This window comes from Brienomyrus brachyistius, chromosome 5, assembly GCF_023856365.1.
Source record: "Brienomyrus brachyistius isolate T26 chromosome 5, BBRACH_0.4, whole genome shotgun sequence".
In the NCBI taxonomy this organism is placed as follows: Eukaryota; Metazoa; Chordata; class Actinopteri; order Osteoglossiformes; family Mormyridae; genus Brienomyrus; species Brienomyrus brachyistius.
The window spans coordinates 26,169,530-26,195,871 of NC_064537.1; the positions used below are offsets into that span (position 1 = coordinate 26,169,530).

The 26,342-nt window shown below is 45.4% G+C and overlaps 1 protein-coding gene across 1 annotated transcript; it reads right to left on the minus strand.

The window, feature by feature from the left end:
• Nucleotides 1–1,190: 1,190 nt before the first annotated feature.
• rnf216 (ring finger protein 216) lies at nucleotides 1,191–26,342 on the minus strand. Its single transcript, XM_049014349.1, has 17 exons — nucleotides 26,215–26,342; nucleotides 24,200–24,336; nucleotides 23,974–24,116; nucleotides 23,123–23,794; nucleotides 21,956–22,032; nucleotides 21,675–21,783; nucleotides 21,393–21,554; nucleotides 20,467–20,581; nucleotides 18,640–18,779; nucleotides 18,272–18,322; nucleotides 17,891–18,028; nucleotides 17,017–17,165; nucleotides 16,701–16,779; nucleotides 4,559–4,656; nucleotides 3,092–3,314; nucleotides 2,443–2,512; nucleotides 1,191–2,368 (listed from the first exon to the last, which is right to left on the minus strand). The coding sequence occupies exons 2-17, from the start codon at nucleotides 24,264–24,266 to the stop codon at nucleotides 2,043–2,045; spliced, it is 2,619 nt and encodes an 872-aa protein (XP_048870306.1). The 5' UTR covers nucleotides 24,267–24,336; nucleotides 26,215–26,342; the 3' UTR covers nucleotides 1,191–2,042.

Consider the following 26,342-nt stretch of genomic DNA (forward strand, 5'->3'; position numbering starts at 1 on the left):
CATCGGGCGTATTATCATTAAAATTGTTCAAAGATAGATGACCCTGCACTGAATGAGCAGCAGTAAGACAGCCAATGGATGGATTCACACAATGTTCAAATTCTTTTTAAGTGATAGTGCAGACACACATATAGACACACACCCTACACATCACAGGCAATCCAAAACATTCCCTGGGCCATAATAGTGTTTTTTTTCCACACTTCAGTGATCTATGTCAATATGTGTGGATTATCTTAAGGAAAGAAATTTTTTTATATAATTAGTAGCATCACACATCATGATATATTCCCGATAATCTCTACTTGAAAAAGTTCTATGCAACACCTGAACAGATTGGATTTGTAATGCAAACTCATGCAAGCTAATGCTAATAACGTATGGTGCTAACATAAGGTGGAGTTCCTCATATATATGCTGCTGGAAATTATGGGACAGAATCATGTTGAACACTAACAGTAAACAAGACAAACCCGAAACCACCGCGCTTCCGATTACTGCATCTGCATTCAGCCTTAGTTTATATCAGTATTTTTGTGTTTGAATATGCTTGTGCATGTAACCCCAGTACTAAAGCAACCGAGCTTTCCAGTCAGACACCATCGAATCCTTACCTCTCACCCACGAGCAACGCTCCTCCAGGTCTGATACCACAAACGAGGAATTTGGACCCCAGCGAGACTCAAATAACCCCACAATAATATAATTCAACACCCATTGAGACTTCACCCAAATGAACAAGCGCCCAGCATAATTGTTTACCACCCACATAGAGATTCCACCCAGTTAATAACTCCGCCCAAACAATTAAGACCATAATATAATCAGTCCCCACCCACTTAGAGACTCCATGCCAATTAATAATAATCATTCCATAAACCATTCAGCTGTCAGCGTCTTCTCTGGAGAATGCTATCGTGGACACACACTTAATAGTAATATAGGGAAAAGAAGCAGCTGGAGATTTTTGCGAGACAGTTACAGTAAACAGCCCCCCCTGACATTTGGGTCTGCTTTGATCAACCCCTCCACCTCCAGCCTAAGTTACCGATGTATATGCTGTCCACGAATATCAGGGTGTGCATTATGAACCCACTAAATAGATCTGAAATTTTACTTGTCCCCCTCCCCCAACATCAGACTGCATGTATGCAAAGTCCCCACTGATAATATCAATAGTAACAGCACAATTTTTAAACATATTTTGAATTTATTTACTCAGTACAACTTTAATAAACATTTACTCCTTTAACATAAATCGTTCGTGCTTTCCATTATTGTAAGATCTGCCTTCTAAACAGTGTATATAATTATACATCTTGTGCTCTTTATCTGTAACTGCAAAGAAGGTCTAAAAATCTGCAGGCACTCAACGAGGATTAAAGTTCTCAGGACTGAGTCCTTCCCCCTTCTGAAAATACCAAGCCAAAGGCTGTCACATTTCCCACATTCCCTGGATCTCCCCTGACAGAGGGGCAAAAATGGACACTAGGGACCCAGGATCGTCCGCATGGCGGGCAGGATCAGGAGCCGAAGATCACGTCGGTCATAAGCTGTGGCCCAGCCCCTGGAACACGGCACCCCTGACACGCTCATCCTCACGGCAGCATGAGCCTTCGCTCCCAGTGTCCATGGGAAGACTGCTAAAATGGCCTCATCAGGACCGCCCACGCTGAACTTTGACAAAAAGCACTCGAGAGAAACGGCACTGATGGATTGCGCTCAAGGAACACGACAAGGAACGTAATTGGTGGATTGCGCTCCCCCAGAGTTGGCGTAGAACACGCGAGGCATGGTTACTAACACTGAGCCGAGTCTGCACGTGCCAGCGGCGGGTTTGGCAAGTCAACGCATTACTACAACTGCGAGGACGGCGGACAAGAGGTTACGCTTAAAGCACTTCTGCTAGGACCAAGGTACTCATCCTGTAAACTTTAAAAGCAAGATAAATGAGGGGCAGCACGGGTATGTGCCGATACAAAAAAAAAAAAAAAAAACCGGTTCAACTTGGCATGTTGTGCCCCAGTGGGCAGCTGGGGTCCTCAGAGAGGCCTGAAAAAGCGGTGATGAGGTCCGTAGTGCATAGGCATGTTGAAGTCCAGGTTGATGTTGGGGAGCTCATAGTTCATGGGCAGGTTGGGCAGCGGCGGCACGTAGGGGGCTGGGATGGGCTGCACGTGGAGGGGCTGGGGGGGTAGGCGAGGGAGCATGATCTGAGGGGGCACCAGCAGGCCCGGGTGGTGGCCGTGAGGGGGGCCGCCTGCCGGCAGCGGGGGCTCCAGATGCACTGGCATGACAGGAGGGGCAAGACGAGGCATCTTGTCGGGGATGGGCTCTGAGGGAGGGCCCACACGCTTCCCTTTGTTGTCTGGGAAGGCAAGGAGAGTGCGGTGAGCGGGTGAGGGGTCCAGGTGGGCTGGAGCGGGCGGAAGGTGGACTCACCAGAGTTCTTCTTCTGCAGCTCAGCTTCAGCCTCTCTCTGAATCTCCTGGATGATGCGCTCGTCATCTTGCTGCACAGAACAAAAACGGCCTTTCAATAAACACGACTCACAAATTAAAGAGATGAACTGTAGAAGTACTACCACAGAATGCCACAGAACAGTGCTCCTACATCTGTTTAAAATTGCTAAAGGGACTGTTACTGTCAACTACTGCAACATTTCTGTAACATTAGCTGGTAACACTAATATGCACTCTCATACACACATCAGTGTGCAGTTTTCGTTTCTAACCTGGTATTACTGGTGTGATGCTTCTTGATGATGATCTTCATCAATCTACCACTATCTATACAGATGTGACCTATTCTTTGTATATATTAACAGTCCATACGATGAAGTACACCGTCATTGACATGTTCAGTTTTGATGCTCACCAGTGAGCAGGAGATTAAATGTCTGCTGCCTAAATGTCTGCTGCCTCGAGCGATAGATACAGGACTATTTCCAGGCAGGCCTTTGGGAAACCAGCCTGCTAAAACTCTTTGCCATTCGTGAGCTCGTTAGCAATCAAAAGTCTTCACTGGTTTATGTGCAACTCCCCAGGCAAAGTTCTGGGTCGCTGTTAGCATGTCGGACAAGGCTGCCTACCGTCGGGTCCGTCCACAGGGAGCACTTCTTGCAGTGCCGGCACTGTGCCCCGGGGGAGCGGGCGTGCTGGCAGAAGTGGTTGTAGCCATTGATGGGCTCTCTGCAGAGGTAGCACATGAAGGCCCCGCAGCGGCACGACATGCGGTTGCAGCCCTCGGACTTGACCAGCCCCGTGCCGCATTTGTGACACTTCCTGACACGGGCAGCGGTCATTTTCTCCTCACTAGGGGGGACATGGAACAGGATGGGGGATCTTTAACCATTCAGACCCATACTAAGACACTGAAAGGGTCAGTAATATTGCTGGAACTTCAGCTCAAGGTCTTTTTCTTTTTTTTAAAAAAAGGACTAATTAACATATTAAGTCACATGGGTGGCCACCTAGGATGTCATCATCAGGGATGGTGCTAGCCAAGCAAACTGCTGACGTCTCCCCCCCCTAACCACACAAAATTGGGCAGGTAGGTTGGCCATGGTGACTGCAATACAGGGTCATGATTGAAGCACAAATGGGGGCTTCCTTCACATCACAGGCAATCCAAGGTCTTTCCTGTCTGTACCAGGCAAGGATCTGACAATACGAAAATGACCCAGAGCAAACAGGAAGTGCATTTCTCCATGGCAGCTGCTTCCTCCAACTTCAGGAAGTCACTGCCATGAAACTAGTTTCCTGGACTCAATACATGGACTCGACTTATAAATATCTACCCAGGCCCGGAGTGGCCAAATCGGGAGAATTCCTGGTGGGCTGTTCAGTTGTTGTGCTGGTTAGAAACAAAATAAATATAACTTTAAAATGCTAAGAATGCTTCAGAAGGTTAACCAGCGAAATCTCATGCATACAACATAAACCAGCATAAACCATGACTGCGCTGCCTACAGAAATGCAGAAATATGCGGCACACGTGACAGTATGATCGCTTGTCATAGAACTAAGCGGCTGCAGGGGTGCCTCCACTAATCATTTGCGATTGCTAATCACTAGAAGTTTCTCCATCGACTGATGGTTGAAAGATCTGGTGGGTCTGAAATGGTCAGAGTGCTTAAACTGTTCAATATGCTAGGCTATTATTTAGTTTGGAATGTCATTAATAAAATTTATTGGGATAATAAACCCTGAAACGTGACGTCATTTATCAAGGTTCCCCAACAACAAAGACAAAATGGGCTGGTCTTGGCGATAAAACTCTCAGGTTGAAAATTACTCGCTCTCCGCGCCCGTATCCGTCCGCGGGCTGAGGCTCCACACGCTCCGCCTGTACTCAAGTTTGACTTGGGATAAACGGCAATATTCAAGCCTGACCAAAGAATGAGTTTCTCTCGCTTGGATTGCCTGTTCCAGAGGAGCTTGAAAAGGCAGTGTGAAATATACAGTTCCCCCCCCCCCCCTTTTCTGGAGGACAGCCCAGATGCAGTGCAGGCAGGTCACAGGGTTGACACATCACCGAATCTCCCGAGGGAACTTACAAAGTGACCCTAAGCCGGATCTCATCCCTCTCCTGCACCTCCTCGCAGGTCTTGTCCACGTGATCCTTCCACAGAACGTGGCAGTTCCTGCAGGTTTCCTGTGGGGCCAGAGTGACAGTCAGTGAAGCCACACGCGTATCTGCGACACAGGTACCGCCCAGTCAGAAGACGACAGCAACGACACGGGCCCTGGCCGGCCCACACACGGACTGCCAGACCCACATTCGTGACCCAGATGCGGGATAAGGCAGCCTGTGGGGCAGAGATTACAAACACTATAGGAGGAATCGGGCAGGAAACGTGTGCAAAGCTTACAGGCCTGAAAGAGTCACATGGAAGCAGTGCCAGACAATCCAGGTCGCTTCTAGTACTGAAGTAATATAGGAAGAATTAAATGAAAAACACCACCATCTATCACTCACGCTCACTAGAGACAAGTCATATTTTGGGGTCACTGTGGATCAAAGTCATCATTTGTCTTTCCAGACACATTGCTGGTAAAGGTGGGCAAAGAGTGTTTCTAAGGCCAGCTACATAGAGACAGGGGGGTGCCCCCTGCACCTCAGCCCCCCCCCCCCGGCAGATGGGCAGTTCCCACTCTGGGCCACGTGGAGGACTCGGTCTAGGCTCTGTGTGGCCCACCCTTCATCTTGCCACTAGGGACGCCAGAACCAGCCTGCTCTCTCGTAGCCCCACCTCGCCCCGCCCCAGGCCAGAGACGACCCACCCAACTGGTTAAGGCCATGAGAGCACGAGCTGGATGATTGCTGGCCACCCTAACCACGCCTCTCCAATGCTGCAAATGTCCAAGCAACAAACTCCTGACCAGCGATAAATATGTGAGGACCATGAATATTCAAAACATCTGTGAATTTGACCAAGTCACATCAGGCACCGACTGCCTAATCACATGGGAAAGAGTCATCCTATTCTATGCAGTCAATAAACAACACATTACTGCAAGAAACGAACAAATGTGTGATATTAAGTGCCAGTCAGTGACATTTGCACATATCTAAGCATGCAGACTAGACGATGATTTTTGCAACTGTAATAAAAAAAAATCTTCCACCACTTAGGTATTAGGCAACAGGAATATACAGCGCCCTCCACAATTATTGGCACCCCTTATAAAGATTTGTAAAAAGGGTTAGAAAAAAAATCTACCTTTCAGTGAAACAGCTTCATCTCATACTGAGAGAGAAAAATCCAACCTTTCTTTAAAATTAAATTTATTCAATATTTTCAATAAAAACCACGTGCCACGATTATTGGCACCCCTGCTTTTAATACTTTGTACAACCTCCCTTTGCCAGTATAACAGCACTGAGTCTCCTATAACATTTTATAAGGTTGGAGAATACAGAGCAGGGCATCTGAGACCATTCCTCTTTACAGAATCTCTCCAGATCACCCAGGGTCCTCGGCCATCTCCTCTGCACTCTCCTCTTCAGCTCAGCCCACAGGTTTTCAGTGGGGTTCAGGTCAGGGGACTGAGATGGCCATGGCAGAAGCTTGATCCAGCGGTCTGATAACCATTTCTATGTTGATTTGGACATGTGCTTAGGATGACTATCCAGCTGGAAGATCCAATGACGGCCCAGTTTTAGTTTTTGGCAGAGGCAGCCAAATTCTGATTTAAAATGTCCTGGTATTACATGGAGTCCACAATACCATGAACCTAACAAAGTTTGCAGGACCTTAGGAGGAAAAATAGCCCCAGAACATCACAGAATCTCCACCATATTTTAGTTGGGATAAGGTTCTTTTAACTAGAGAGTCATCCTTTTTACACCAAACCCACCTTGAATATTTATTACCAAAAAGCTCTATTTTTGTTTCATCAGACCGTTCAAAGTTGTAGTAGTGTTTTGTAAACTCCAGGTCCTTATGTCGGTGGTCAACTGACAAAAATAAAGGCTTTTTTCTGGCATACCATCCAGATAATCCGTTAGCATGAAGGTAGCGAACGATGTTTTTTCGGAGATTTTACTTTGTCTTACAATTCACCACCAGTCATCCTTGGAGGTTTTTTAGCCCCCTTTACTATCCTCCTCACTGTATGTGAGGGAAAAATAAACAGGTTTGTAACAGTTGCAGTTATCCATTTTTATTATCATTTCCTTAACAGTAGAAATGGGCATTTTCAAGCGGGTAGCTATTTTTCATACCCATTCCTTGACTTATGAAGATCAACACACTTATCCCTCATATGTTCACTTAGTCATCCATCAACATTGGAAAGATAATGGAATTTGGGATCTGTGTCACCTCATGTTTGTACCCCAGTTAATCAGAAACAGATGACAGCTTGAAGGTTCCTTTTCAGTCCAATCAATTCAAAGATGTACAATTTACAGGGGAAACCGTGCTTGCTACATTGTGTTCACTATAATTCCCAGGGATGCCAATAATCGCGGCACATGTGTTTTTATTGAGAATATTGAATAAATTTAATTTCAAAGAAAGGTTGGATTTTTCTCATTTTTTCCCAGTGTGAGAGGAAGCTACTTCACTGAAAGGTAGATTTTTTTTTCTAACCCTTTTTGCAAATCTTTACAAGAGGTGCCAATAATTGTGGAGTGTGCTGTATAATAAACACACACATAAGGGAAATACGACAGGCATGTAATCAGAGCAAGAAAGTCAAAGGGAAGAACAGGAATCGAGGCGAGCTGTAAAAATGGGGCTTTGTATTGAGAAGATAAAACAATGGTGAGGCGTGATGCATGGAGGGGGTGCATCCAAGACAACGGAGAAAGATCACACCCTGGTGGTGATAGGAGGACCTGCAACTGGGAGAGAGAGCACCCACTACCAATCTAACAGAGCACAGCGAGACACTGTATTCAACAGTTTATGAATTCCTCATATAAAAAAATAACGCCTGCCTGCCCGGCACTCCGAGGAAAGACGACATACAGAAGCTGAGCCAGATCCCTTGGGCACCCCTGGCACAAACCAGAACACCTATACCACGTTGCTGGGACCAGGAGGAACAGGAACAAAAGTTCACTGTCCAAGCCCTTGTGTATATTTTCACTGCCAGGTTGTTAGCTCTAATCCCAAAAACAGACACATGAATCATCATGCAAGCATGACCAGTGCACTGCGGGAACATGGACACATTAAAATTCTGACATGGCGCTGTGTAGCGTGTGGTGTAAATGACATGATGTGGTACCATTGGGGGTGGCGGTCACAGACAGCTATTTCTAATTCATTCATAAAAGCAGTCTTGTGTCTGACACTTCAGCACAACTAGCTAATGTCGAGTTATAAACATGTACTCTCAATGTCGTTCATAAAAATGTCTATTGAGGATTGGGGGGTGGGGGGGTGGTTGATGAGCAGTTTGGTAGCAAAAGGTTCCTTTAGTTACAAGTACAATATCCACATTTCCAGCCTATACCTTTGAAAATGACATCCATCTCTCTCAGAATCCCTTACCACAGCTCCCAAACGATATTTCTTTTATTTAGAGAGATCATTTTCTCTGCAGTCTGGCAAGCTAATTTAATTCCGTACAGCACACTACACCGCACACAATTATGATAATGGTTCAAAACGATAAATCTAACTGCTAATCATTTCTGGTAACCCTTTGTAGGGGGATCTTAATGACGTCTTAGGTCTTATGTCACTGGTTTAGGAAGGCTGACAGGTCACCCTGGTTAAAGTCCACCAGGCGCAAGCCATAAACACTAAGATGATTCTGCCTTGTTTGTTGTGCTCTATAGGAATGTCCTTACATGCGCGCAAGCTGGCGCTCTTATTGTGAAATGCCTCATCACGCTTGTCCTCTAGGGTCTTATCACTGTGGCTCAGTGCCATTGCTCATCTCCCTCCCTCTCCCCCTCCCGCCCCGCCTATACAGGAGCTACAGCTGCCCTTACAAGGTAGTGATACGCGGCGCACCGCCCCCCAGACCGCTGGGCTCAGCCAAACCGAGCCCGCAGTCTGACTCTGAGATGCCACCCCTTCGTGTGGCGACGATCCGGACAAACTGGCACGGCATCTCCTGCCTTTTTGAAGCCAGAGCAGCCGTACTGTGAAGTGTTAGACCACCACCTGAGGGCCAGGTTACCTGCGGAACATGAAAGGAACGCAACCCGCCAGTCTCCATGCTGGGTCGCTTGAGGAGGCCTGACAGCACTCTGCAGTCACCTCCAGAAAGGCACTGAAGAAACAGGACTTCCCTACAAGCCAGAAGGATACTTTGCAGGCACAACAAAAATCCTATGATCCGGCAAATGGAGTAGGATATCTGTGCTGAGTAACAGTGTGTGGCGCAAAAAAATGGCAGGAGGGCCATGCCAAAAACAACCCCCCCCCCCCCACATTTTGTTTGTACAGCTGTATGAGCATAAGGAGAGACCAGACGCCTCTGGCTTTGTCACAAGTCCTCCCTGAGCCGATAGCTGGCCCACTTGCTGAAACGAGGACATTAGAATCCGCACACATCGCTTCCAAGAACCCAGCCTCCCGGGAGCAGGTCCACCTATCATTTCGCATGGGCTCAGGCTCAGCAGGGGGCGTTTCCCAACAGCCCGGCTGCGCGCGCACACACACACACACACACACACACACACACACACACACACACACACACACACACACACACAGAGGCTCGCTGCAGCCCACAGTAACACCACTCCAAACACAGCGTGATTAGGGCTCTCGAATATATAATGCATGAAGGAAATTGCCAGTTTTACACAAGAAGGATCTTTCCCAAATCGTGACAGACACTTGGATAAAACACAACCCACACACACTGCCGAAGCTCTTCTGCCACATCCATATGTACCAAATTCCTCCCAGAATGGATTTAAAATTAGCATCAAGCATTGAAAAATGAACATAAATTCATAACCTACTGAAAAACACAAAAAGGGAGAAATCAAATTTTTCGAAAACGATTTTTGCAGAGTCCCAATTCAGCCCAGAAAACAGCTTGGCAGTAGGCAGAAACATGAAGTTACCAGAAGGCAACAGAAAGTATGTCACACGCATAACCTTCTTACGGATTTTCTTTAAGTCTTCATTTGTACAAAGTACATAGGAACTCTTTGGTACTCTCACAGCCCATCTTGCACTCCATAAATAGTTTTCAGGGACGGACAAAGATCGAGTGGGCATCCAACATCCCGAGTAGTTTGGGTTAGGGTCATGCTCAAGGGTGCATCATTACTCTGCGGGATGTGAACCCACAACCATCCCCTGACCTAGACAGTGCAATGAGCCATGCCAAAGAGACCCACCTAGCAGAATGAACCCATTCTGTGGGAGTTTTAGTGACAAAGGTGTCTAGCAGGGCAGGGGCTAAATAGCGCAGCTCACCTCCTCCACAAGGTGGCGGAAGATGCAGCCTTTGACGTATGGGAGTGAAACCGGAACGGAGAGGCCTAATAGCATAACCCAGCTTCCTCAGAGGAGGCTGGCTGCTCTAGCATGCTGCTACAGAACCTGCCCTGCTAGGCACAGCCCATCCAGCAGGTGGCACCCAGCACTAAACAACCGTCCTGTCCCAATCCAGATGCTGGCCATCAACACGGATCCCAGGAGCCATAAATCAACTTGCAGTTGGTCTTTTCCACTATGGTGCGGTGACCATTAGCTCATGGTATGAGGGTAAAGACAATATAAAACTATCCAGAACAGACTTTACTTCAGAAGAGCACCTTAACACGCCAAACTCTGGACCATACAGCTGCTTATCTAGTAAAGAATGGCAGCGAGCCCAGAACCCATCCAAGATAGCACAGCAATCACAGTAGGGGACACCCCGGACAGGACATCAGCCCATTACAGGCTGTGCAGTTTTCAAAAGCGAACCTTCAAGTATCTGTAAAATCTCACCATTTTTAGACGAGAAAACCTCAGTTTAACACTAGACAGCCTTCACAATTCCAGCACACACATTTTAAATGAATGCTAATCCACTACATAAACCTCCATACACTCCATACAACTCCTGAGTATTTCAGTTCTCTCACCCGACATTCAAATGTTCCATCCGTGAATTCTGTTCATTTCAATGGAGTATCTAAGTCAGTGGTTCTCAAACTCAGTCCTCGGGCCCCACTGCCCTGCTTGTTGTCCAGCTATCCCTGCCCCACACACACGCACAAGTCCCAGCTGTCTTTCATCTTCTGATTGACTGAACACACCTGATCCAGGTAATCAGAAGGTGTAGGGCAGGGATAGCTGGAAAACAAGCAGGGCAGTGGGTCCCGAGGACTGAGTTTGGGAACCACTGGAATCTAAGTTGTAGGTGTGGTTGGCTGAGGTCAGTAATCACTACTTAGCTCAGCTAAGTGAGAGAATGAGAGAATGCTCCAGAACATACCATTCTGTTAGTCTATCAGGAGAGAAAGTATAGTGTGAGGCTAACGGACAGACAAGAGGAACAGCGCAGAAAACAGGCCACATTATGACATCATAGCACACTGTCCTGGATTCTCATCCCATCTGCTACAGCTCCACCAAAACAGGGGAGGGGAAGGAACATTTGGATCAGTATTTAATGGCCTCTGATTTATTAAGGCCTAGAGAACACATCCGAGATCCCCCTCTCACAGGCTCATATTTCACCATTGCGTCATGGCTGGTGTCAGAAAGATGACATAAGGCACTTTCCCACTGAAGCTCAGGAACCTAGTTGCAAGTTTCGAGTTTCTGGGCTCTCGACCGGGAACTTTTGTAGTAAAGGTATTCATTAACACGTTAAATGTAACAGATATAAAAATAAATTTGCCTGAAAATTTTTTGCTACGGAACCATCTTTTTTACCCGCACTTCAGTGCAACTTTTAAATTAACACCGACGCTTCTAATCAACCAAATAAGCAAAGCTTATTGCTATAAACCCCATTCAGTAGTTCTTGATCCAGAGAAAAGTAAAGATTGAAAAAAGCTTCAGGAACTATCTTTGTGCAATTAGACTGAGTTCCTGTTATGGGAATGCAACAGAAGTCCTTAGTTTCTGAAAAAAAAGGTTCCTGCATGGGGAAAACACCTATAATAAACAGCACCTATGAAGGGGGGAAAAAAAAACATATATAAACTGGGGGGGGCTGCAGACAGGCATTCTGTTGCTGCCATCTAATGGTCAAATACAACTATTACAGGACATTTATATTAAATTAAACAATACTAATATGACATTTACATAAAATTTAACTATAACCCAGGCTCTCCAGAACCATGAATTAACTGCTGGAATATATGCAAAGCACTGCAGATCTGACATGGATCTCCTATAAAACTGCCCAGTGGGTTTTCAAAATAACTCCAGGTGCTGTCCTGCATATAAACACGTGCTCACAATGCTCACTACCCAAGAAAAACATTAGACACAAAAAAGATCTGGCCTGGTTGACTTACTGCTGAATGATCAGAGGATGCAAGGAAGTGACCATGAAACATTTCTAGTGCTAAAGTCTAAATACAGTTTACACGGAGAGAGATACATATAAATGGTATTAAGCTGTGGAGCTTAGAAATGGTCAGCATAAAGCCAGAGCTGCCCGCTTCAGCCACATCAAGGACTTCCTCTAAGAATATATGGGAAATTTCAGATGGGATCATAAACTCCACAAATTATTCTGCCAAAGCAGTCAGAGGGTTGACCTTGGAGGAATCTGCAGAGAACAGAAGGTGTTCAGGCCTCAATACAGACTGAAGGATCAGCCTGATCCTGCCACAAATCCCACACTGTACCAATGTCTCAGGTCTCACCACAGCTCAGAGGTTCATTAAGCACACGGACAAACACACAAAAAGTCGATGATATTTGACTGCAGCTTCATTGCTCTATTCGGTGGCAGAGCGTTGGACAATCTGTCCAGATATGCAAAATGTATTACAGAACATGACACGCACAGAATGACATGTACTATCGCAAGTACAGTAAAATGACAGACTAAAGTTCACACACATTTTTCAGAAAGTCCGCAGTAAAACACTGTGGAAACAAATTCTGTGCCAATGACCTCAGACTAATCAATGATAATTTGGGTATTTATACACAGTACTGCTTTGCCGCACTATCCAAAAGTACAGCATCGTTTCATGAAACGTTTCATAAGCCAAACTGGTGTAAGGTGAAAAAACACTTACTGTTAATTTATATGGGGAAAAAATTGAGTGTTTCAGAGACCGAAAAATCCTACCACATCACATCAAATGACACATAAAACCGAAAAATTACGCTAACAAATAATAAAAACAAGAATGGTAGTCACAGGAGACAAAAGTAACAAACAGAAGTAGAGCGTACTTATACAAACCTCACCTAAAAAACGCTAAATGCTATTTTCAGTTCTTGATTTTTGCTTTTAGGAAAAAAGCTCTTCAGATTTCTTAGCGAAAACAGCTGCTAATGTAGGCATTTCATAAAAGCAAACTGGCGTAAAGAGAACTTTAATACAGTGATTATAGCCTCTCTTTATTCTGAGTGGTTATAGAACTGCATGCGCTTAAATGATTGCCATCACGCAGTGGACATTATGCACAGTTGTACACTGGTGCAGCCGAGCTGCCTGATAAGACTCGTGCCTCGTCTCTTATTTAACTTTGATACTTTTTCCTTTTGATCCCAAGTTAATTCTCTTAGAATTCTGACTAAGTGAATGAATTCTGTCACAATACCAGGGGAGAGACAGCGTCGCCCCTGGAAGGTCACCCACTCCTAGCTGCATAATGCCAAGGTGCAAGGCGTGAGGAGCAGCCTAAAAAAGGATCTCCTGTGCTGCCTTCTTTCCTGTCGTTTTCATACTCGAACCCGGCTAAAATACACCCCCACCCCATGTGTTTGAACTGGGGATGCTTGCAGTGGCATCAACAAAACGTTTAACAAGCTACGGCACATGCATTCAGAGCCAAAACGAGGGGAGAGTGTAACAAAGGGCGACCCAGCATTCAGATGCATTCAGGGCCGGACTTCATGATGAGCCATCCAATTACACTCACAGCCACAACAACGCCAACGGCTTAACGACAGAGTGCAAACCCAACACGGCGTTACTCTACGATCACTACTACGCTGCTATGTCTTGAATTCATCTGGCAGAAACTAAACCTGGAGAAGCAGCTTAATCTGGAGGCCTTCCGAGAAGCAGACGGAGCTTATGAGAATCGCGTAGCCTCCAGCTAGCCTGTCACCTCGCAGGGTAACCAATTTGCAAGACCATAAAAGGCCCTTTTGTCCTTGCAGCTCAATTAGGAAGGACCTGTCAAGCCAGCTCCCATGGGCTGAATATAGCTACTGCTTTCTGCCACCCATCAGTCGCTCCAATAGGGTCAAAACCCTGCGGTGAAACAGGCATGGCTTGGCGTCACGGTAATCAGAAATGACACTGGTATTGTACGCAAAATTGCACTCATTTTCATAAATGAACCATCAAACTAAAAAGTACACTTGAGGGCCAATTTCCTAGCGGTTGTACTTGTTCTTTTGGTGTGCTACACCATATGTCTAACTATTAAGCCTTTGAAATGAACAATGCTAAAATAACTGTCTTTTTAAAACAGATAAACCCATTATGGCGCAGAAAAGTAATATGGAGTCTTGACAGTGAAATACTTCAGAGTCATCCATGGACTAGAAAGCGGCTGTGCGTTCAGGCTGTCTCTGACAGATCAAACAGTGGGAAAAAGCCCTTCCCAGAGTCTGGAGACATGTAAACAAAGAGGGTTATTTCCACAGACTGAACTCTCCCACAGCACACAACAAAGGAGGTGTCGCCATAGATCCAGACCAAGGACGCCCCCAAGCCAGGGACCTGATGCCTCTAGAGCCGCCATTTAACCCACTTAAGAGGGAGCTGAGCGCCTTACTTGATGTTAAGACATGAATTGAGGTCCAGGTTCATTCATTTGTGTCACGCATTTGTCATAAAGTGGGGGACCTTGAGTGACAAATTGACATTAGAAATGTAAACTGAGAGCGTTACAGGTTTCTCTGGCAGCTCTAAACAGACCAAAGGTAACTGCGGGGCGGTGTGTGCTTTGGAAGGCTAGGACGCTGTTCTTGTGATCAGAAGGTCACCAGTTCAAAACCTAAGGTCAGTAGAGTGATTTCATCCCTTGGCATTTAAGGATGCCTGCGCAAGTGGTATGTTACCTATAAAGACATTCCCATTGACAAACAAGGACAAGCACTGCCCTCCTACAGCAGTCCACTCAAGTTCTGTGTCACGTTCAACTGGAGTCGTCTTGAAATAATATATGACTTATTACAGAGGATTAACAATTTACTTTTGATAAGAATCAAATTTTTGGCAAAAAAAAGGTAAAAATTCCCTCTCACTGAAAAACCAAATAATGGCACAGAACCAATTGATGTTATTCTCACTGGCACCACATACTTCACAGAAAAATTCTTGCAAATGACATTTTGTACTTTAAACAGGCGTAAAAAGAGCTTTCTGTGCATCATGAATCACTGTAAAAACCCTGACCATAAGCACACTGTAAAAGTTATGAAGTGGGTGGCGCAGAGACATACATCTGAGGGCCTGGGGGCCCAGGGCAGGGCTGGATTCATTTGGAGAAGCTGGAGATTGCAGAGAGAGTCCCGGATGGGAGGGCGACAGCGAGCAGCTCAGTAAAGCTCACACGCTATCAGTCTCTAAAATATTCGGTCACAAGACCACAACCAACGGAAAAACCCAGAATCTTGTCCATGCAGAGAGTGCGCAGATAAGCAGAAAGGCATACCCAAAACCTCAGAGGCAACAGGCAGCAGAGAACCCAAGTACAATTTAAGGCGAATACTACACAGGACGGCCGATTTGGCCACAATAAAACACTGTCCAGGGCTAAGAAAGACACCGCTTACTTCCCACTCTACTTACAGCGCATAGCGGAAACGGAGCAGGCCCAACCCAGAAACCGAAAGCAGCCTCCACCTTCCTGATTTTACTCGCACACCAGCAGCTTGCGGTGGCTGAGCCATCATCAGCTGCCATGGAAACAAGTCCCAGCAGCTCCATGGGGCCTGTTGATTGGACGGGGCTGGCATGTGGCTGGAGGACTGAAGCCCACGTAACAGCGGTGCCATGTTAAGCGTTCGGCTACTATCTCTAGCATTATTACTGTATTACTATGACAGTGGCCACTGTTTAGGCACTTAAGTAGCTGCAATGTTCAATTTATTACCTGTAGCAATGTATTTATGTAATTATACAAGTAAATGCACAACAGACCACGTTTTTGGACTTAAAAAGAAAAAAATAATAATTACATTATACATTACATTATTTATATATATAAATTTATAGTAGAACTCCTGGGGAGGCGGCAGCCTAGCTGTATTTGCAAGGGGAATGAACACCCCATGTGTCACCCACGGAGTCACAGAGCCATCCTGTGGACACTAGCGGAATTACAAGGGCCTAAGGAAGCCAGCAATTTCTGTGCTCTGCATTCTCATTGTTCATTACAGATATTTAATAGAACCTTTTATTAAAATACCAAACGCTGAAGAATGCTGAAAACGTGCGATTACGAAAACAAGCTTACCAAAAAAAAACAATTCTGTAAATCACAAATTGTCAGCTTGTGTACTTCTTAGGTGCCTAAATTGCCCAAAATATTCTACTGCAAACACCACAAATCTCACTATGAAACTTGCATACTTCGACTGTTGAGGAAATTCATCCAAATTCAAAAATGTATTTGCTTGCTTTTTTTTTTTTTTTTAAATGATATTCAAGTGTATTTAAAATCTTATGTTTCCGAACATTAGGATAACAGCTGGCTATAACACAGTCACCAGGGAGCCTCCTGGAATTGTGTAAATCATTTGCTCTCGTAGCTCCATGAATTTACAGTAAAAGAGACCAAAAACAGTTACTGGGGACCTATGGCACAACACTATATGAACTAAGGGATCAGCTGAAAACTTTGGATGGATGCAATACGGTCTGGTATTAGAACAGGTTTTGAGTGTCCATTTTCCCCATATATCATGGCCAGCAGATGAATGTCCAAGAGACAGGTAATTCAATAACCTTACAAAAATGAATTAAATTTGTGTAATTCCTCAGTGAAACCATGAACTCGTATGCCCCAGTCAACAGATCATTAAAACTGACTGTTTGCACATGTGGGGTGGGGGGACAGAATATACTGACCTTCCTGCAGCGGGGGTTCGGGCAGCTGAAGAGAGAGATTTCCTTGTCTAGCAGAGCTGGGAAGTTGCAGAACGGACACCTGGGAAAGAGATCGAGCTTCAGGTCTCTTCTAGATGTGATTTTAAGAGTCAGGAGGCGAGGCGAGGTTAAAATCGTCATGGTAACACTGCATCACAGCTCAGAGCAGGTAGCAGCCTGACTCAATTACACAATGGAAAAACAAACCATGCAAGTCAGAGATGGGCACTGTGATTCAGTGATCAGCAGTCCCGTATACGGGGTAAAGAGCGGGTAAGATGCAGCAAGGAGACCCAACCTGACAAGCTCGTCGGCGCAGGTGGCGGCCACAGCCTCCTCGGCCTGCCGCTCGTAGTACTTGTACAGGATGTTCTCCGGGAGAACCTTCTCCAGCTCGCTGGTGGGGAATGCGCACGTGCAGCTCCCGTCCATGCAGCTCAGCTCTGACTGTGGGACAAACATTAACTCTTCTATCTCTTTGGTTAGGAGATGCTTTTCAGCCAATAATTCAATAATTTTGGACAACTACACTTCTATATGGGAATAGTGTCCTGGGAAGAAGAAGAAAGAAGTATTTCTGGGCATGGTGTTTATAAAAACAAAGAATTTGTAAAAAGACTAACAAAGCAGTACTTTACACTAAGAGTCAATTATATCATTGTGCAGAAACAGAAAATTTCATCTCGATCGAAACATCTCGGTCAAATCAAAGATGAAAGCACATACAGCACCACAGAACAGTGTAATGACCAAACGGGTCTCTGCAATATGGAAAAGGGGAAAAACTTGTTTTGCAGCAAGATTAAAATTAATGGCACACACTAAAATAGCATGAATCTAATTCAAGTTAATGGCTATCATTTCCATATGCTGCCTACTTGCCACACCAAGACCCGCGACTCTTTCACTGTCTGCTGATACTTCTGTTTCAGGCACTTCTTACTATACAAGTAGACATTCACCTGGACGAGCAGCAGCAGTAGTACAGCCAGTACTGAGACGTGCACTGGAACCTTCAGAGTAACAAGCTTGTGGCCTAAATCACGGTGTTACTGCAAGGCTTTGATATTAGGGCTCTCAGGCTGCGTAAGTGACTCCAAGTACACTGTGTGAGGGTCTACATGCCCCATGTCACCCCCCCCACCCCCCCGTCCCACAGTACGGACACTCACCCGGCCCGAACCGAACACGGCCTCCTGAGCGTACTTCACCAAGCACTCCTTGCAGAAGAGATGCCCGTCGGTACATTGTGTCAGGTCCTCGAAGGCGAACTCGCCATAGCAACAGCGGCATTCGATCAGCTGGCCATCCTGCAACAAATAAGGCGGCCCTGTGTGTGCGCTGATTTACAGAGTGGCCCGGCACCAACAACCTGCCGAGACGATCCGTGGGCACCTGGCTTCCGGACCATTGCTTACGCAATAGCAGAATAGCAGCAGGCAAAGAGTGGCGAGATCCCAACATCAGCTTTGCCCGGAGTGCTTTCCCCGCGATGGAAATGACAGAGCTACCTCAATAGTCAGAAAAATATTTTTTGAAAAAGAAATGTATACCTTTTGATACTGCTCTTCATTCATTTGCAGAGCTAAGAGGAAGTCTTCGTGCTGCCAAGAAAAGTATTCAGTACCATTAATTGCAAGCAGATGTACTGCTATTAACAGGAGCTAATCTCTCTCTGACATTGCACAGCACAAAAAGCACTGATCGGAAATGTCTCAAAGTCCTGAATTTGATGATTAAAGGCATATTTCACGGAACTCATATACTGTTCAGAATGCTCAATATTTTGAACTGAAACCCGAAAGGTCTTTAAGGCACTCAACATATTTGTACCATATGTTGGGACCGGAAGGCAACTAAATACATGTTTAACAAAAAGAATTTAGGGTCAAAAGTAGAGAACGTGAAATGAGAAGCCCACCTCAGCCATCTCTTTGGCTTTCTGCTCGTAGAAGTTAATTTCTTTCTGCAAACTCGGGTGGAGCGACTTCTTATCATAGGATCTCCAGTACCTCCTCTTGTTTTCCAGGAAGAACATGCGCCGTTCCAACTTTGTGGAACCTCCAAGAGGATTTGGACAGTCAAAATTCATCCAAATATGAATTTAAGACCATCTGCACCATTAGCCAATTACTAAAACAGATACGGCAGAATACTTGGGGAAAAACAGTCCAATGGTATAGAGCAAGATTAGAGATTATAGTTCAAAGACATTTTCTCCTAGATATTTCACCTTTGTCAAGGTCTTGAAAATGCATCACAATGTATTTTCGCTATATGGCCATACTAATTTTCGATTTGAAACATTAATAAAAAGTAAAGGGATTAAAAAACACACACACAAAATGAGAGTAAAACAGGCAAGTCACTGGTTTGCTCGAAAGCATCATGTACAGCTGTCTGTTAAGTGCCTGTGTGACACTGTAGACATTTGACTTGGAACCTTCTTTTTGTTACTTTATGCAAAAAAAATGGAGATGTATATGATTTTTGGTGCATACTGGCCAGTCCTAGACTGGCACGAGTGGGAACATGCCATCTTGCCAGTAAAATCATTAGTAGTTGTACAGTACGTCACAATTTCTGCCACCAAATTTCTTTTATTGGAGAAAGAGTAAGAGTGTCTTTCTGGAACACGTCCTGGAGTTCTGAACTCCACCCTACCAATGACACAATAGCCGTTTCTCAATATGCATACTTGACCACACTTGTGTTCTCATGTACCCGTTTTACGCCGTCTTCCACTGCCAAAGATTAGTTCCAATACTAAAGGACAGAAGTCCAAACAACAGCAAAAAATCCCTGGATCAGGAAACAAGACCAATCCCATTATTCACTGCGTCCCAAGTTCACTTTTGAGAAACAAGTTAGCAAGACTGCTCTTGCCAAAACCAAAAGTAAGATCTTTGCGTTCTTGGGATTGAGAAACACCCAATGATTCCGCTTACCACGAACACCCTTCCCAGACCCAGCTGCCTTCGCTGGCCTAGCTTGTTTTCGGAAGTTCTGCGTTCAAGTCCCAGCATTCACTTTCCCATCATTCTATATCAACATCTGCTTAGTAAAATTAAATTCGAACTCACTGGTGGCCAGTGGTGCCCTGTCAAACAAACAATTTTCCACCAAACCACGATCCACACACCAGGTTCCAAATTACATACAAATCCTAATCTTAAAACATCCATCCATCCATCCATTTTCCAAACCGCTTATCCTATTGGGTCGCGGGGGGTCCGGAGCCTATCCCGGAATCAATGGGCACGAGGCAGGGAACAACCCAGGATGGGGGGCCAGCCCATCGCAGGGCACACTCACACACCATTCACTCACACATGCACACCTACGGGCAATTCAGCAACTCCAATTAGCCTCAGCATGTTTTTGGACTGTGGGGGGAAACCGGAGTACCCGGAGGAAACCCCACGACGACACGGGGAGAACATGCAAACTCCGCACACATGTGACCCAGGCGGAGACTCGAACCCGGGTCCCAGAGGTGTGAGGCGACAGTGCTAACCACTGCACCACCATGCCGCCCCCTAATCTTAAAACAAATCAATAATACTTTCAGCAGCTTCCCCATAATGATGCATGAGGAACACATGAAAATCGCTAAATTTGGTTCACTTCCCCTTTAAGCAAGACACCAGTAACTGCCAGTGAGCCAAAAAGGCCAAAGCAGACAGACTCGCTCACTGGACCTTTTCACACAACCCAGGGTGCGGATGTACATCAAACACACAGTCACCTTGCTCAAACTTGAAATCTATATAAGAGAACTGGTTCATTTCTTTCCTCTTCCTCTTCTTCCCCGACGGTTCAGCGGAATGCTCTCGCCACTTCTTAAGGGCATCAGATAAGGCCTGGTACAGAGGGAAAACAGAGCTTGCTGAGATCACACTACCAACATGCAGCAACCCAGCGTCTCGGAAATGAAGGGCTCCGCAAAAAATTATACAAGGATCCTCAAATTAAAAAATGGTGGGAACACTTACTAGGCATATATTCATCACCACTAAACTAGTATCCACTTTTGATTTTAACATTCAAAAACTATTTGTTCATAATGTTCACTTGAGCGTATTTATAGAGCTGAAAAAATGACCCAATTTAAGTTAAATACACTACTCAAAGGTTAAACAGCAGGTTCGCCCTTGACCATCATGCTACATGCACAAAGTGTCAAAGGACAGCTCATAATTTATATTATTGGTGGGTGGTGTTAGCAAAGGAAGAGACTAGCATAGACCTCCAGACCAGACGTTTTCAACCTTCCTTACACTCCCAACTGAACACAGACTAGTCCTAAGGACCCCCTACCACTAACATCACAGGAACACATTCGGATTTCCCGTTATGCTGCTATTCTACGCAAACAAGATTTTACTGACATTTCAGGAATGCATGATTCATTTCAGTGAATCCCCGGGTGCTGCTCTACAGAGCCCATGCTGCAAAGCCCAGTTGTATGCCACAGAAGGTCCTACTGGGCATGCTCACTCAGAACTACACAGAGCAATAGGCTAAATGCTGCAGAGTCTCCTTGAGCAATGTCCTCAGTCAACAAGTTTGGAGCAGCGCCTGTGCCTACCCCCCCCCCCCCCTCGGGGACCCATTTTTGCATCGATGAAGCACCACTGTCAGAACTCCAATACTGGTGAGAGAATCCAGTACCTTGCGAGTGATTGCATAGTGTCCTTTAAGGGAATTCAGAGCCCATTTTATGTCCAGGCTGCTCAGCATCTTAAAATCCCCCATGAGAAGATCTGCAGCTTGCAGGAGGACGCGGTGGTCAACAGTGCCCAGCTTCGAGAACTCAAAATAATTCTCTTTTTCCTAAGAGCAGGAAGGTGACAAGAACAAAACGATGTTAGAGGAAAAATAAATGTGTGATGTGAGGTGCTCTACCATGTCCTTCGATTTGACAGTAACTGAGGACTAAGAGCTCAGACTTACCTGCATTTCATTATTATTTGCTTCTAGAAGAATACTGGTGTGCTGATTCAACACAGAAATCCTCTCATTCTTTGGATATTCGGGGTTCTCTAACAAAAAGTTGCAAATTCTGTAAAGATAAGCAGAAATAAACAAAGCACACTGCACAGTAAATCTTAAACGGCACACGCATCCTAGGCTCAAAAATAACCCTTGGTGAAGGGGCATGCCTGAAACACCATGGCTCTCACCCTTACAATCCGGAAGCTGGTATGAAAAGCACAATACAAAAATCCACTTACAAATTTAAATCTTTCAAGTCATGTCTCCTTATCAAATCTGCTATAAAGGCTTCCTCTACATCCGGGAAGAGGTCCATCTGCACAGAGGGACAGATGCAAGTAACTCATTCATACATCAGTCCCATTAATGTACATAGCATCCAAATGACAGATTAAAAAAGTTACAATCCGCCGTTACCCCAAGACAACTACAATATCCATGGGTAGTTTCACATTTTTTTGGATAAATCATTTTACATCATAATTGTGGAAATCCTACACACTATGTAGAATTTATTTAGCTCTAATAATATGGTCACGAACAACGCCAGAAGATGCCACAATTTTTACAGAAAATAATCATTCGCAAGCGGGAAGGTGTCAATAAAAGACATAGCAGTGGAATCAAACAGAATATTCAGAACAGCACTTATCAAAAAGTACTTTTAATCCCTGGGCTGCTCAGATACATTTAGTTATGTATGGATTCTGAGGCACTGTTTAGTGATACAGAGGTGGGATCAGCAGCCAATCACAGTGACTGGCCTATTCACAACACACACTGCTGCAAGCTTAGTATCGTTTCATTTTGTAACAGATTGCAAAAACAGAGCCATATATGAGGATAAGCAAACAATGTGATTTCAGTGCAATTTTATTTCTAAGATGAGATGCTAAATATAATACAGGAAATTCTGCATCTCCTGGTTACAAAAAGGTTTTTAAGTGACGACAGGTCTGTGGTCTATCTGTGCCACTGTAATCTGGATATAGATATTCAAATCATGTTGTGAATAGAGTTTAGGCTTAAAATACCCATAAACCATGGGAGGGTGTGAATGTTTTGGTCAGAGGGGTGACATTAGGGGTCAAAGCCTTCAGCTCATGTAAAGCAAGTTTAGAGTGTGTGTGTGTGTGTGAGTGAGTGAGAGAGAGAGAGAGAGAGAGAGAGATACTGGGAGCAATGACCTGGCTTTACTATGCTTGTTTAAGTTACAGGGCTACGTATTTATGTTGTTCAAATAGCCGAAAAAGTACCACAACCCTGCCAAATAAAACCACCAGTCCCAACTTGCCGATCCCTTTGTACTTTGTATCTACTCGCCAAAGTCAAACTGCCACACTAATACTTCAGACCACACCTTATTTCCTCATGCAAACATTTGTCCCAATGATCTCTCCACTTACCACTCCCTTCACCAGAGTGCTCAGGGTCTCCTGGTCATACCAAAGTCCATGATCCTTGTTAGCAGCGGATGGGCCAGGCCTTTCGTCCTCAATCCTCACTTCTGCCCCTAGAGGACGCATGATGGCAGGCTCTGGTAAGGCATCCTGCTGGGCGGCTGCTTCAGCGGCATCTGATGCAGGGTGTAGCAGCGGGGGTGGGGTGGCAGGGGTCTGCCCCACCTGCGGCGGCTCAGCGGGGCGTTCCTGAGATGGGGCTGCTGCAATGTCCAAAGAAGCGCCAGGCCTCGGCTGGCTGTCTGCTACAGATTTGAGGTCCGCCCCGAGGGGGCCTAATGACTCAGGTGCTGCTACACCGAGGACTTCCCCGCCTGGATCGGCGTGCTGCCTGGAGGATGTCGGGTTCTCCTGCTCAGGCACTTTTCCACTTGCAGGAACCGGGTCGGGTCCCAGAGTGGGTCGTGCGCTGGACGTGGAAGGTGCAGCATTCCGGTCTTCAATTAAGACACCGAGGGTGTTGCGTCTGGGCTCAGGCTGTGCGTGGTGATTGGAGGGCTGTGCCTTCGATTCGGCGTAGGTCTTATCCTTCCCATGAGCTGGCCGCAGCCTCTGAGATCGCACCCCCGCCCAAGGAGCAGCAGGACGAATGACACTGGGGCGGAGGGGGGCTTGAGGCTGAAATGCAGCATAAACTGCTTTAGAGGACACAGAACCCTTACCCTCTGACGGCAACCCAAATAACATCCACATGCTTCTTTATGACAGATGTTCCTCACCTGACATCCAAACCAAGTCAGTGTAGCTGTACCAGAGTAGAGAACACAACTTAACAAAAAAGCTGAATTTCATATTACCTCCAAAATCACCACATCTTCCTCCTCGTCCTCGTCCTCAGCCTCCGATTTACTTTGAATCGTGTGATTTGTGGCGAATGTAAGCAGCTCGTCATCCGAATCATCAGATATGGTAATAGAAGTGTCGTGCTTGGCCTTGCCATCTGTTAACACATTTATGGGTCAACAGGTCAAACATCTGATTCTACAAGGCGCCTAAAGGGTTAAAGGCGACACCATTACTTACCCTGTCCACGGTGCGTATGGAAACTAGCCAAATGAATAACTTCTTCTTCATCCGCTCCATCGGCCATCGTCAGTTACGCAGAGGCCACAGACTTCCACACGCTTACGATCGCAGGAACTCAGCAAATCTGCATGATCCTAAGTCAGAAAAGCTTTCCAGGTAAGTCTGCCAGCGCATACAAATTTTTGCATTTGGCTGTTTTAAAGAGAATCCGAATTATAAAAGCTTAGTGACGATGTCACTGTACGGCTGCATGTTAAGTAAGGGGCATATCACACAAGAAAAACAGAAAGACAAAAGCTAAAATGGGGACTTAACTTGTACGCACATGCAGCCACCGTACATGCATGAATAGAGCATGAAATATGCAGATCTCTTACTGAAGATTCTCAAACTGCTGCCAAAATCACTTCTGTTTCAATGAACTGAGAAAGGTTACGCAAACCAGGCATCTGAACCATGACGTGTCTGAAAGCCCAAGGGGAAGAGGAGGAGCTTAATGCCAGACTTAGGCACCCCACGTGAAAAACTACTAAAAACACAGGGTGGGGAAAACAAACAAACAAAAAAAAAAGTTTACTAGAACACCTGGAGATGCCTTCTGCAGTGGAACTGGGCCAAAGATCAAACTGCTAAGAAATGAGAGAAATCAAAGCTGACTGACATACCATCCTTCAGTGTAATCTCGACAAACCACTTCCCCACACACAATTCTGCTCCATGCCACAATGCATCCTAAGTGCTCGTACTTCAGAGGCTGGCAAACCAAATGCAATCGTAAAACTGCGCTGCTGTTTTGTCCTTTTACTGTACATTAAACAAGATTACTGAGTGATGCCCTAAAAAATACCTAAACATAATTAGCAGTAAGATCAAATCCAAATGAAATAACTGCATAGGCTGCACACTGCTATGGTTAAACTACAATTTAATAACGATAAAGGAAAGAGCAATTCCTCATTTAAAATAACAACTTAACAGGTAACAGAGGCTAGCTAACAAGTCCAACTTCTTTATCCTATGACTCTGTATATCTGATACAAATTGCAAGATGACATTAACCAATGGCCCATGCACGGTCCACCTTAGGTCAGACACATCCCTAACCGATCGAAAACTCCGAGTATTTTCAAGTAGACAAACTTACTAGTGCAATTCTAACAAGAAAAAAAAAAATAAAAAGAAGTTATTAGGATGGGAAACTTATTTACCTACGCCAATACAATAAGTCAACACTACACTGTACTGATTGTTAAGAATGGATGATAATTTAACACAGCATTAATGACTTCGACACTGTCTGGTCAAGCAGCACTCAGTTTAAACTACGAGACAAAGTAACCCAGTCACAGGTACAACTGCCAGACAGTACGTAACATTTGTAGCCTGATCACAAACCTTGAGACAAAGGACAATTTGACATGCATTAAGCGCAAAACAGATTTGCCATGGGGGCGGGCGTCTGTGTGTTGACATACGTATATTTTGCTCTCATCAAACAGGCATGCCAGATGACAGATACGCACCACACACTCATGAACTACGAAAATGAAAGAAAGCTTGTTTTCGGGGTAAGCCAGGTGACATCTTACGGTAAACGAGCGAACCGAATCGGGCAGCCCGAACATAAACACAGCGCCCCGCGTCCCGTGAAGAGTGCGGGAGCCTTGCCAGTGCGAACCGTAGCCGCAAACCGCACCAACTCCACAAATTTACCACCCCAGTTAACGCGTTTCGGCAAATGACAATCCAGACAGGGTCTACGGACCTGTGTCCGTGAAGGGGACGCGGAACCGCCTCGTCCCTTTTCTTTTCCCCGTCCCTCTCTCTACTCTCTCACCGACTCTCGACACCCACAGATTTCCCCAGGACCGACAAGGAGCGGACTAGCTTAGTGTCAACACTTAGCCAGCGAGCTAACTTTTCCTGCGTGCACTGCCTTCAGTACTTATACACCTCTCCGACTTTCTACCGGCGGTAATATGGGCTACGGCAACAGCTCGTAACGGACATACCCGGTTCGTAAGGCGGCTTCAAGAGGCTCCCCGGACCTGCAAACACACCAGTCGCTAACGATAGTTACACTTTATCGACCGGAAACCAAAGCTAGTGGCACGTACAACTATATAGGACATTGAACGTG

Coding starts and splice junctions, on each gene's coding strand:
- rnf216 (XM_049014349.1), bottom strand. CDS start 24,266: ATGGCCGATGGAGCGGATGAAGAAGAAGTTATTCATTTGGCTAGTTTC. Junction 23,795..23,973: donor AAGATGTGGTGATTTTGGAG/GTAATATGAAAT, acceptor GCTGCATTTCAG/CCTCAAGCCCCCCTCCGCCC. Junction 16,780..17,016: donor TGCGCCGACGAGCTTGTCAG/GTTGGGTCTCCT, acceptor TCTCTTTCCCAG/GTGTCCGTTCTGCAACTTCC.